Source organism: Neomonachus schauinslandi, chromosome 14 (genome assembly GCF_002201575.2).
Source record: "Neomonachus schauinslandi chromosome 14, ASM220157v2, whole genome shotgun sequence".
NCBI classification, from domain to species: domain Eukaryota; kingdom Metazoa; phylum Chordata; class Mammalia; order Carnivora; family Phocidae; genus Neomonachus; species Neomonachus schauinslandi.
Window position 1 is genome coordinate 67,127,622 of NC_058416.1, and position 13,175 is coordinate 67,140,796.

The following is a 13,175-nucleotide window of genomic DNA, read 5'->3' on the forward strand; positions in this document are numbered from 1 at the left end:
AAAAAAAAAAAAAAAAAAAAAAAAAGCTGTGTGAAAACGGCCGAGCCCCTTATAAGTGCACAAAAGAACGGACCTCATCTCAACCTCGTGTTTCAGAGTCTCGGTTTCCTCTTATGGACAATAATACAGAGCGCAGAGGTTAAAAGAATGGGCTTTGGAGTCAGGCTGCCCAGGTCTACTGTTCATTGTTAACCAACTTTCTGAAACCTCATTTTTAGTATCTATTAAATGTGGGTAACACATTTACATACCCCATGAAGAACTATAAAAACAAAATGCCTAGTAATGGTGTGGACTCTCCATTGCCTATCATAATGCTACTAGCCTCCCTATCTAATGAAGACATATTATTAGTAAGCTTCTGATAAAGATGTATACCAAATCACCTGAAATAATGTCAAGAACAAAGAAAATCACAATTTCGTTAGCCAAAAAAGTCAGAAGAATAAAAAAATTAATAGCAGAAGTGAAGTACTGTGCCATATGAGATTTACCTTGAACAGGGATCTCCCCATAGTTTGGTCTCTTATCTGACAGTGCTGTCAGGGGTTTGGATGTAGAGATTGGTCCACTTATGGAATGTCTCTGAAATCATAACATAAACAGTGTCATAGTTAGCATAATTCTAGAGCTGGGACTCACAAATAAAGTCAACATTGCAGAAAGTAGTATTTAGTTATGAATCGCCATCATTCTTTCCATATTGTTGTAGTAAGACTAAAACACATACACACACACACACACACTTATAGGCATATAATATGATCAATACACTATTTAAAAAATTTATACAGAAATATCCCCTGTGCCCATTACTCAGTTTTCCCCAATGGTAACATTTACAGCAAACTATCTCAACCAGTATACTGACATTGTTTTGTTTAAAGAGAATTCTTAACTATTACACACCAATTGGCGAAATACGGACGTGCTCCTACTACAAGAGCCCCAGTACAACCTGTCATCTTAATTCAGCGCCACCACAATGGCTCTGCCCCTGGCTTCCTCATCTCCGGATGGATACATGCATCCCTCTGCGTGCAGCCACAAGTACCCGCCACAAATACCTCCTCTCAGTTCCTCAGCTTCATCTCCTGCCACCTCTGTGTAATGCTCAAATACCACCAAACTATTCATTTCCACACAGACCATGGTGTTTACCGTCACCATCCTTTCTGTCGTGCTTATTTTCCCAGCTTTCCCTCCAGCCCTTTTTTATCTAGCGAACCTTTAACTACTCATTTTGTATTTCCCAGCAGAAACGTGTGTGAGGTTCAGTCTCTTCACATTCTTACCAACAGTTGAGACTGTCTTTCAGTTTTAGCCATCCTAAAGGGTACATAGGGGAAGCTTACTGTGAATTTAATTTTTACTTCCCCAGTTGACTAATGATGTTGAACATCTTTTCATGTGTTTACTGGCCATTTGTGTATCTTCTCTAAGGAAGGGACTTTTAAAATCTTTTGTCTACTATTTACTGGTTTGTCTTCAATCAAGAAGACAAAAATGTCTTCTTGGAATATGAGTGTTTTGACAGATAAATGTATTGTGATTATATTCTCCTGAGTCTATAACTTATCTTTCATTTTCTTAATGTCTCTCAGAAGTTTCAAATTTTGATGTCCAATTTATCAGTTTTCTTTCATGGCTCCTTCTTTTTATGTCCTAAATAAGAAATCTTGGCCTTCTCGAAGGTCAGGATGATTTTCTCTAATGTTTTCATCTAGAAGTTTTGTAGTTTTAGCTTTCACATGTAGGTCTACAATCAATTTTAATTTTTATAAATGCCATGAGGTAACAGTTGTGGTTATTTTTTTTTCCACATAGATTCTAGCTGTTCTGGAATCCTGTGTTGGAAAGGCTACCCCTCTCCCATTTAATTATCTTGGCAGCTCTGCTGAAAATCAGCTGACCTATTTCTGGATTATCTAATCTACTGACGTAATGTCTACATTTAAACTTATGTCAGTAAGTGCAGCTGCTGGTACTCTGGCTATCTGTGGGATGGGGAGTTTATCAGGTTAATGAAGATTTCAAATAAACAAACAAACTGTCAGTACCACAATGTCTTGATTACTCTAAGTGCTGAAATCAGGTAGGATAAGTCCTCCAAATTTGTTTCCTTTTTATTTAATCTCCCAGATGCTTTGGATGGATATTCAGGGTCCTTTGAATTTCCATATAAATTTAAAATTGTATTACCAATTTCTACAAAATAGCATGCAGGATTATCACTGGGATTGTGTTGAATCTACAGATCAATGTGAGGGAGAGCTGTAAGATAATAACACTACTGAGTCTTCCAGTTCATGAATATATTTCTCCACTTATTACTTCTTCAATTTCTCTCAGCAATATTTTATACTTTCTGCTCTACAGATCTTACAACAGCATTTCATTAAATGTATTGCTAAGTATTTCAATTTTCTTTTCTTTTTTTTTTTTAAGATTTTATTTATTTATTTGACAGAGAGAGACACAGCAAGAGAGGGAACACAAGCAGGGGAAGTGGGAGAGGGAAAAGCAGACTTCCCGCCCAGCAAGGAGCCCGACGCGGGGCTCAATCCCAGGACCCTGGGATCATGACCTGAGCCGAAGGCAGACGCTTAACGACTGAGCCACCCAGGCGCCCCTAAGTATTTCAATTTTCAATGGTTCACTGGAGTGACTGGATCTAAGAGAGAGCAAGAGGAATCCTCAAGACAGAAGCTAATCTTTTTTATAATCTTACCTTGTGATGTCCCACCCCTTTTGCCATACTCTATTCATCAGAAATGAGTCGTGAAGTCCAGCCAACACTCAAGAGGAGCAAGATTCCACAAGAGCATGACTTCTGGGAGGTGAGAGTCACTAAGAAGTATTTCAGAGGCTGAGTACCCCAGTTACTTATGGATCTCCTTGGCTTTTTTGAGGTTTACTTTTAAGGTCTTTCAGGGCAGGTCTAGCATAGTACGTACTCGAGAGCTGCAATGCAGTTCTACTTTAGGGTGTGGCCCTCAGGGGTCTCTAAGGAATGCTCCAAGTATTCCAGGATTTCTCCATGGTGACCAGTGGGAACTCATGATTCCCTGCCCTGTGTGAACTATGGGAAGGGTTTACCTGACAGCTCCCTGGTAACGTTCTTTCCTGGGAAACTGTTCTTACTCAACCTTGTGGGGGTTCACCCTGTGCCTGTGCAGACTGGCATTCAGGCAAAGACTTACAGGGATGCCTTTGCAGAGGTCCTCCCTCTGTGTAGCTCCCTCCTCCCAGGTCCTCTGCCCTGCAAATTCCAGCACTCTCATTCTCCCTGGACACCGATCTGTGTCTCCTCAGACCCAGCTAGTTTCCCCTTCCTGGCTCCATCTGGTTTCATCCCCCCTGCACCACCATCTGGAACCTCCCAACAGGAACAGTGTGGGCCCAGAAGGACTTTAAGTACCACCGTCTCATACTGCCTGCTGTACATTTCTGAATGTAATTTCTTCCTATAATTTGTCCAGCTTTCGAGTTGCTTGGGGTGGCAGAGTAATCCAGCCTGTCACTCCCTTGTAGCCAGAAGTAGAATTCCCACTCAGGGAGTTTTGAAAAACTAACAATCCCAATCTTAGGCCATATTCCCTAGAGATTCTCGTTCACTAGGATGAGGCCTGGGAATCTATGTGTTTAAAACCTCTTCACACAGTTTTTATGCACAATTAGATCTGAGAAGCATTGTGCTAACCAAGTACTAAAAAGCTACTGAATGTGACTTGTAATTATTAACTTTTATCAAGTTACAGAGATGAAATTTTTCACCTCCTATCTTTATAAAGATTTACAAAGTCATGCTTTGTATATTAAACTTCAATGCATATAAAAAGCATTAAATCTATAGTAGGATTGCAATTCCCTTGCCTTCCTTGTAAATTAAGAGCATTAACATCTTCTGTACACATGCAAATGCAGAGCCACTAATTTGCAACATGACAAATGCAGAAGGAGTGCACTTTTACCCTAAATTTCACACAGGAAAAGGTTAAAAAGTAAAACAAAACAAAACACCAACAGATTCACTTGTAAAATACATGGCCAATAGTTAACAAAGCACAAAAGTCTCCATTCAAAAATAAAACGCTCCCAAATCCTATTCTAGTTTTAGGGAAGAGGTATGGCTAAGGCTACCCTGTATCAAAGGGTACTAGGTACTAGGTTTATGGCCATTTTTCCTTTGGCTACTCTCACTTACATGGAAAAACTCCACCACAGCCCCTCTTTCCAAAAGTGGCTGACCAACAAGGGCACAGCGAGAGGCCTCATGAGCACTACAGAGCAACAACCATCTCCCTTGCTTCTGGTCTACATTTCCACAGTGGCCAGGAAGAGCAACTTCAGAAACTTGTTTATAATGGATCAGCAATGCCCTTTGTGCTAGACTGCTAAAAAATGGCCCATAATGAACCTTCTGCAGAAACCCCCAACTCTGACTCTGGGCTAGCCTTATGACTTGGTTGGAGCTTGAGACACTGCACCATGAAGGAACCTGAGAGGAAAGACCACATGGAGAGAGTGGCCTGGCCATCCTTGCTGAGCCCAGGCCCCACCCCTCCCTGTGGCTAAGTGCAGCTGCAGGAATGAGCCCACACGAAGTCAGCCTAGGCAACACATAAATGTGAAAAATCATACAACTGCTCTTTTAAACAACCAAGCTTTGAAGTGATTTGTTAGGTAGCAGAGGCTGACACACAACAACTACATATTCTTAGAGAGATGGTCCCTGAAGCCACACTGCCCTGGTTCAAATCCCAGCTCTACCACGTCTTCATTAGATGACCCTCAGCAAGTTGCTTAACCTTTCTGGGCCTCAGTTTCCACATGTGAAAACTAGAGGTAAGAATAGTACCTGATACCCAACAGGGCTGTTGTGACGATTAAATGAGTTCACATTATAAAGTACATGGAATAGGGTAGAACACATAGCAAGTGCTCAATATTTGTTAGCTATCACTATTACTTTCAGAAGAGTAACACAATGGACATTTTCATAATTTATCTCAGTGAAGGATATTTACATTATTTTACAACCCTAACTACATTCCTCACGAGATAGTCATTTGCCGCCCTAACATAAGTGTAAATGACTATTAGGAGGACGCACTTTCAGAGGCTGAGGCCCCCACAGCCTCTAGGGTCACGGACACTTACCTGCATAGGCGAGACAGCTGCGGCAGGAGGAGTTTTCATAGGACTTGGACTCAAAGGCGTGCGAGGAATCGCGGCTGCAGTGGGGTTTGGTACTACAGAAACAAACAAACAAATACTGAATGCATCACGGTAGAGTGGAAGCTTTCATAGCTGGTGTCCCCTGAAAGATCCCCCAGACTATACCCAATGCTCTGGCTCCCTTGGAAGCTGTCCTGAGGCCTAACCTCCATGGAGCACTCACAGTCGTGCCTAGCAGGTGGTGCTTCTCCTGCCACGAGGCGGATTGTCTGTTCCCTAGAGTAGTTGTGTTGATTCCCCACCTGGTTATGCCAGTCATTTCATTTTTGCCATTTCATTAACATAGGTAGTTAAAGAGCTCCATGAGCCAATGAAATTCAAGTTCAAAAAACCCAAGAGGAGTATTTCTGAAACTGCATCAGGTGAGAGAAGCCTGGCCCACAGTGGATGTGCATTCAATGAAGGAACACTGGAAAACAAAAACAAACAAAAAACAAAGGAACACTGGGCTCCCATTCATGTTTTCTCATCTCCTCCTGTGGAGTTCATCACTTCACTTAGCAAGTACTTTCTGGTTTGCATTTAATGCGTGGATGTGTAATTATTTGCTCACATGTCAGGCTCCTTCTCTTGACTGAACTATTCAAAAGTCGGACCCATAATTTACTCACATCCAGATACTTGGGCTTGACACAGATTTTGGTAGAGGGTGCATAAAAATGGTTATCTGTTTGAAGCTAAATTAAAATCAAAATGGGACACAAAGATAAAATCAGGCACATCACACAGTGAGAAAAGATGAAGAAGCAGATCACTGTGGACCTTTTTATGCAACCAAGTACACATATTTAAATTGCTATTTTTAGATGCATTCTTTTACTGAGATAAAATTCACATAATAGGGGTACCTGGCTGGCTCAGTCAATACAGCATGCTACTCTTAATCTCAGGGTTGTGAGTTCCAACCCCCTGTTAGGTATGGAGCCTACTTAAAATAAAAAAAATTTTTAAAAAATTCACATAATAGGGGCACCTGGGCAGCTCAGTGGTTAAGCGGCTGCCTTCGGCTCAGGTCATGATCCCAGGGTCCTGGGTTCTAGCCCACACTGGGCTCCCTGCTTGATAGGCAGCCTATTTCTCCCTCGCCACCACTTGTGCTCTCTTGCACACACTCTCTCTCAAATAAATAAAATCACATAATAGAAAGTAAATAATTTCAAAATGTAGAGTTCAACGGTATTTAGTACATTCACAATATTGTGCAGTCATCATCACTTCTACCTAGTTCCAAAATATCCCAGTATCTCTTAAGCAATCACTCCCCATCTATCTCTTCCCCAGTCTTTGGCAACTGCCAAACTGCTTTCTGTCTCTATGGACTTACTAATCTCCATATTTCATATAAATGGAGTCTTATAATCCTCGGCCTTTTGTGTCTGGCTGCTTTCACTTAGCATGTTTTCTACATGGTAGTATATATTAGTACTTCATTCCTTCTATGGCTGAATAAAATTCCATCAGATGGACAAACCACATTCTGTTTATCCATTCATCAACTGATGGACAGCTGGGCTGTTTCCATGTTTTGGCTATTGTGAATAGTGCTATCATGAACACTCATGTACAAGTTATTTGAATACTTGTGTTAACTTCTTTTGCGTATATAATTAAGCAGTGGAACTACGGAGTCATTTAGATCTATCTTATTGTAAAATATTGTTTTTTTTAAAAGACCAGTATAGAAGATTTATCTTTTTGCATTAGAGCCCATTTCATCAATATTTTGAATAACTGCATGACTTTAGTACAGACATTCCATTATCATTTCATTTTAGAAGTACAGATTTTTCTTTCTTTCATCTCAGCCTGTCATATTTACCCAGAGGTAGCCAGTAACAATAGTTTCAAGTGCATCTTTCTTGTATTTTTAAGGCAAAAATCTATGTACTTAAAAAAACAAAATGAGATCACATTATATAATACTGGTCTGCAACTTACTATAAAGGATTGCAGGTATATTTTAACACCAGTACTTCGAGATTTACCCCATCCTTATAAAAGAGTGCATAGTATTCTACTGTATTAATGGGTCATAACTGACTTAATCCTTTTAATGGGCACGTAAGCAATTTCCAGGTTTTCCCTTTTTTTCAAACAATCCCACACTGAAAACTTTATGTGTACATCTGTATCTATATCTGTATCTTTAAAAACTTGTGCCAGTATCATGTATAAGAACTTCAGGGTCTATGAATATGGCATTTTAAATTGGAAAATATTGTCTTCCAAAATATCTGTACCAACACTGTGAGTATATAAGTGACTTTTGCTCTGATTTTAAGTCAAGAAAACTAATTTGTGTATAGTCACAGAATATAGATTATGGAAACTCTACTATTATTAGGGTGAATTAGAATAAAGCCTATCATGAAGTTTAAAGAATTTTTAGAAGAAAATGTAAGTTTCAGGACACATTACATTCAGTTGTTTTTTTGTTTTTTTTTTTTTCTTTTTAAGATTTTATTTGAGAGAGAGTGAGGGTGCATGTGGGGGGGTGGGGCAGAGGGAGAGAGTCTTAAGCAGACTCTGCACTGAGGGCAGAGCCCAACCCGGGCCTTGATCTCACAACCCTGAGATCATGACCTGAGCCAAAACCAAGAGTTGGATGCTTAATTGACTGCGTGTCCCTCTATTTTGTGTTTTTAAGATTTAATTTTTTAAATTTTTTTTTAAAGATTTTATTTGAGAGAACGAGTGAGAGAGATCACAGAGGGAGAGGGAGAAGCATACTTGCCGCTGAGTGGAGAGCCCAATGCGGGGCTCAATCCCAGGTCCTTGGGATCATGACCTGAGCCAAAGGCAGATGCTTAACCGACTGAGCCACCCAGGCTCTCCAAGATTTTATTTTTTAAGCCCCAACATGGGGCTCAGACTCACAACCCCAGAATCAAGAGTCACATGCTCTACCAATTGAGCCAGATGGGTGCCTCCATTTAATTTTTTTAAAAAACTACATCCCTTTCCCTATCCCAGAGCTGAGGGGGTTAGAGAGATGAAAAGGAGCCAGTCATTTGAAGGTGGGAAGTGAGCTTCCAGGTACAGAAGAGCCTGTGTGATATGGAGCCTGGCCTGCTTTGGGACCTGCAGTCCATTGTGGCAGGAATATAGAGGGCAGAGGAAGAGTGGTTCAACTGAGGTAAGAGGAAGGTAGGGTCAGACCATGCACGCATCTGGGGATCTGAACTTCACTAACTATGATAAAGAAATTAAAGGAGTTTAAGCAAGAAAAGATCTTTCTGTCATAAAATGAAATGGAGAGACTGATTAGGAGGTCACTGAAATTAGAAGCTGATGGTGGTTTATACTAGCAGTTGATTGTGCACTAGAGATGGAGAGGAGTATGGGGCACCTGGGTCGCTTAGTGGGTTAAGCGTCTGCCTTCGGCTCAGGTCATGATCCCGGAGTCCCAGGATCGAGCCCTGCATCAGCTCCCTGCTTGGCGGGGAGTCTGCTTCTCCCTCTGCGCCTCACCCCACTCATGTTCTCTCTCTCTCTTTCTCTCAAATAAATAAGTAAAATCTTAGAAAAAAGAGAGAGAGAGAGATGGAGAGAAGTAGACAGAGCAAAGATGTGCATGCTGGAGGCTAGATCCACATGGCCTGCTAATGGATTACATGTGGAAGTGAGAAAGAAGAAGGATTTAAGGAAGAAGGAGGAAAGTGAGAAAGAAGGATTTAAGGAAGAAGGAGGATTCCTGGATTTCTGGCTTGAGTAACTGGGTAGAATGGTGCTGCCCCTTACACAGGGGAAAGTCTGAAGCTCAGGGGCAAGAGTACAGTTTTGGACATAAAATGTCTAGGAGATATCTGAGTGTCAATGTCAAGGAGGCCTTTGGATTTACAGATCTACAGAGTTCAGAGGAAGGGAAAGGGCTGAATTTATACATCTGGAGGTTTTTAGGCATACAGAAGACACTCAGAGCCCCAGGACTATGTGAAGACACATTTCTGCAAGGGGAAAGCCACCAAGTCTGAGACCAAGATCTCTGAAGCTGAATAGATCCCAAGTCTCCTGCTAAAATTCACCTGATAGTAAGACTAACTCATTAATACTACATGAAATTTGATGATGCTCAGAGAGTTAAGATGGTAAAGAATATCAAACCAGACCAGAGAACAGATGGTAAGTGAATGACGACTGCCTGCCCTTGGCATAGGATATAAGAAATTACCTTGCGATGCACTGTCAAAGGACTTGATGAGGGTTTTCACCGTAGGGGTTGGCTCGGAGGAAGTTGAGGACCTTCTACTCAGTCCCATCCCTTGCCTTAAGGCTGCCAAGTCTCTCTCCACAGCATTCATGTAGTTGTACACCCGGCCTCGCTCCTCCTCTTGCCTGAAAACAATAGTGAAATCAGGCATTTTTACACACATACTAGCAAATACACATTTTCACCTCCCTACTGAAAAGCATTAAAAAGTATCACTTTTAAAAAAGACAGTATCGGTAGAGCTGAGTAAATTACCTAGTCTAATATTCTCATTTGTTTGATAAATTCCAGGAAATGATATTAAAATTTTTATATCAGGTTGTACTAAATAGGTTTAAAAGTAACCATCAGAATCCATTTTCATCTGAGTAAGTGTAAGGTGAGGACATCAGTAATAAATTAGCAGTAAAATGGAAGTGGACTGGCCAAAAAGAACCTGACTCAGAACTGGGATCTTGAGGTTCTGTCCTGTTTTGAGGAGTCTGGGAATTCACCAGTACATATGGGTTATCTATACTGGCCCTATCTAATACGCCATGCACAGACATGAAAATACAAAAGAAATGAAATCAAAGTTCATATTCTTTAAAACAAACCCTCTGTAATCTCCAAACAGAATTTCTACACAGGAAACAAAAAAACAAAACAAAACCTAGGCCCTATTAGTAACATGAGTCTCTGAGATGCTCAGTGGATGGATCATGAGTCATCTAAAAAAATCAATTACATTTTATTTCTGGCTAGCTCTAATTCGCTGAGCTGACTAACACAGAAGTTTTCATCTGGAATGAGATTTCAGTTGCAGAGCTTGTACATGCCATATAACCATGAAATAAGTTTATAGGTAGACAAAAACTAAGCCAGTCCTTGGGAAAATTTGGTAGCTATTTGGCTCTTCTGATAGATGTACCACAGGGTCTCATGCTCAGAAATTGGTTTGTTTTTTTTTTAAGATTTTATTTATTTATCTGAAAGAGAGAGAATGTGTGTGTGTACAAGCCAGGGAGAGAGGAAGAGGGAGAGGGAGAAGGAGACTCCCCGCTGAGCAGGGAGCCCGATGTGGGGCTCAATCATGATCTGAGCCGAAGGCAGATGCTTAACCAATTGAGCCACCCAGGTGTCCCGTCATGCTCAGAAGTTTTAACAAAGAATCTGTAACAGTGATTATCAAACCTTTTGGTCTTGGAGCCCCTTTCCACTTCTTTTTTTTTTTTTTTTAAGATTCATTTATTTATTTGAGAGTGAGCAAGAGATAGAGCATGAGCAGGGGCAGAGGGAGAGGGAGAAGCAGACTCCCCGCTGAGCAGGGAGCCCAAAGCGGGGCTTGATCTCAGGACCCTGGGACATGACCGGAGCTGAAGGCAGACGCTTAACCGACTAGGCCACCCAGACCCTCCCCTTTCCACTCTTAAAAATTACTGAAGATCCCAAAGAGCTTTTCTTTATGTGGCTTATATCTATTGACATCATAATGGAAATTTAAACTAAGACATATTTAAAATACTTAATTCATCTAAAAATAAAAATAAACCCAGGGCTTATCAATACAACATATTTTCATGAAAAACAACTATTTTCCAAAACCAAAAAAAGGAAGAAGAAGTAGGAGAAGGAGGGGAGGAGGAAGAAGAGGAAGAAGAATAGCAGCGTTTTTACATTTTTAATTATCTCTTTAATGTCTGGCTTAACAGAATACTGTTAGATTCTCATCTCTATTCAATATACTGTGAGATAAAAAAAGAACAGGGCTCACCGATATGTAGCAGTTGAAAAAGGAAAGATTCTTTTAATGATATTAAAATAGATAATTGTGGCTTTTTAGACAACCGAGGCTGTTTTTCCTTGATACTATACCAAAATGTAGTAAGTGGTAGTTACTTAAAAGTTTGTTGCAATGTGGAATTTGAAACCATGTGAATAAACTTTTCCTACTCTGTCCATTAAAATTCCTCTAGTCTATCTTATACTGTAAATGGATCTTCTACCCATATGTGACTGCATTGGTCATACAGAAAATATTGGTTCACTGAATTACACAGATTTTCCAAATGTTGACATCTGTCATTATAGGATTTATTATTTAAAAGTCACATTTGTTAATATCACCAATGATCTCATCAGGAAACTCTCTAAATATGGAAGCTGCCAAGCCTGTGATGGCAGATACAAGTTTTCTAAAATCCTAACATTGACTCGAATTTCCACATTTTAGCACTGGCAACAGTCAGTTGTTTTCCTTGAAGTGACAGTGACAGTCTCTCTTCATTCATTTTCAAGGAATATCTACCAAATACCAAAGTCTGAATATCTGTAGTTTGTTTTAGGTTGAGTTGTTTTCTGACCAACAATCACAGAGCACTTTCCTTGAGACAACCTTATACTTGGGGATACAGCAGATACAGCGGAAGTGCTTTATGTATACTTCCCATTCATCACATGGAATGTTAAACAGAGTATATACTCAAGGACTGAGATTTAGTAAAATTAATTTACTGCTTCATTGAGGACATCTTTAGGACCTGATGGAATGATTCTTCGAGAGCAGAAATTTCAATTACTCAGGTTAACATCAGAATGAAACATTTCCGGGGGTGGTGCAGTCAGTTAAGCATCCAACTCTTGGTTTCGAATCAGGTTGTGATCTCAGGGTCCTGAGATCTAGCTCCCTGTTGGGCTCCCACGCTCAGCACAGAGTCCACTTGAGATTCTTTCTCCCTCTCCCTCTGCCCCTCCCTGCCGCACACTCTCTTTCTCCCAAATAAATAAATAAATCTTAAAAAAAAAAAAAAAAGAATGGAACATTTTTGATACACCATTTCTTTAACAGTGTACAGAAAAAAAGGTAATATAATATGAATTTACACCAAGTGCAGAAACAATAATCTTCCACTTCAATCCATGTTCTGCTTAAGGAAGCCAAACAAAAATGGTTTAGTGATACTTTTCGCTGGGCCATACACTAGAGCTAGGCAACAATAAAACAAGATAGCTTTTCAAGGATATCCTGTTTTATTTTAAGTAGGCTCCACGCCCAACATGGAGCCCAAAAAGGGGCTTGAACTCACAACCCTGAGATCAAGACCTGAGCTGAGATCAAGAGTCGGATGCCTAACCAATTGAGTCACCCAGGGGCCCCATAAATATTTTTCTAAATTTTTTCCTATGTCTACCTAAGATTTAGTTAAAGTAATGAATAATCAAATATTTTTTTTATAAAGTAAATTCTATGCCCAACTTGGGGCTCAAACTCATGACCCCAAGATCAAGTCATATGCTCTACTGACTGAGCCAGCCAGGCGCCCCTAGATAATCAAATTCTTTTTTTTTTTAAGATTTTTTTTTTTTTAAAGATTTTATTTATTCATTTGACAGAGAGAGACACAGCGAGAGAGGGAATACAAGCAGGGGGAGAGGGAGAAGCAGGCTTCTCGCAGAGCAGGGAGTCCAATTTATTTATTTGACAGAGAGAGACACAGCGAGAGAAGGAACACATGCAGGGAGAGTGGGAGAGGGAGAAGCAGGCCTCCCGCTGAGCAGAGAGCCCGATGCGGGGCTCGATCCCAGGACCCTGGGATCATGACCTGAGCCAAAGGCAGACGCTCAACAACTGAGTCACCCAGGTTCCCCGATAATCAAATTCTTAGTAATAACCTCAAACATAAAAACTACTCCCCCCTACTCATTAGAGGGAATCTCACTGAGGAACTCAGAGCACATCACAAAT

At 40.5% G+C, this 13,175-nt stretch overlaps 1 protein-coding gene across 6 annotated transcripts in view; it reads right to left on the reverse strand.

Annotated features, from left to right (window-relative positions):
• The window catches only part of SPECC1L (sperm antigen with calponin homology and coiled-coil domains 1 like), a 108,834-nt gene that overhangs the window by 51,244 nt on the left and 44,415 nt on the right, over positions 1 to 13,175 (reverse strand). For 5 of the 6 annotated variants that reach the window (XM_021687860.2, XM_021687858.2, XM_021687861.2 and 2 more), the window contains 3 exons: positions 9,413 to 9,576; positions 5,164 to 5,255; positions 495 to 585 (listed from right to left, as the gene is read on the reverse strand). In XM_021687860.2, the coding sequence (XP_021543535.1) occupies positions 495 to 585; positions 5,164 to 5,255; positions 9,413 to 9,576 (347 nt within the window). Of the gene's footprint in view, positions 1 to 494; positions 586 to 5,163; positions 5,256 to 5,404; positions 5,472 to 9,412; positions 9,577 to 13,175 lie in introns of those variants that run through there. The other variant, XM_021687862.2, reaches the window with a different exon arrangement.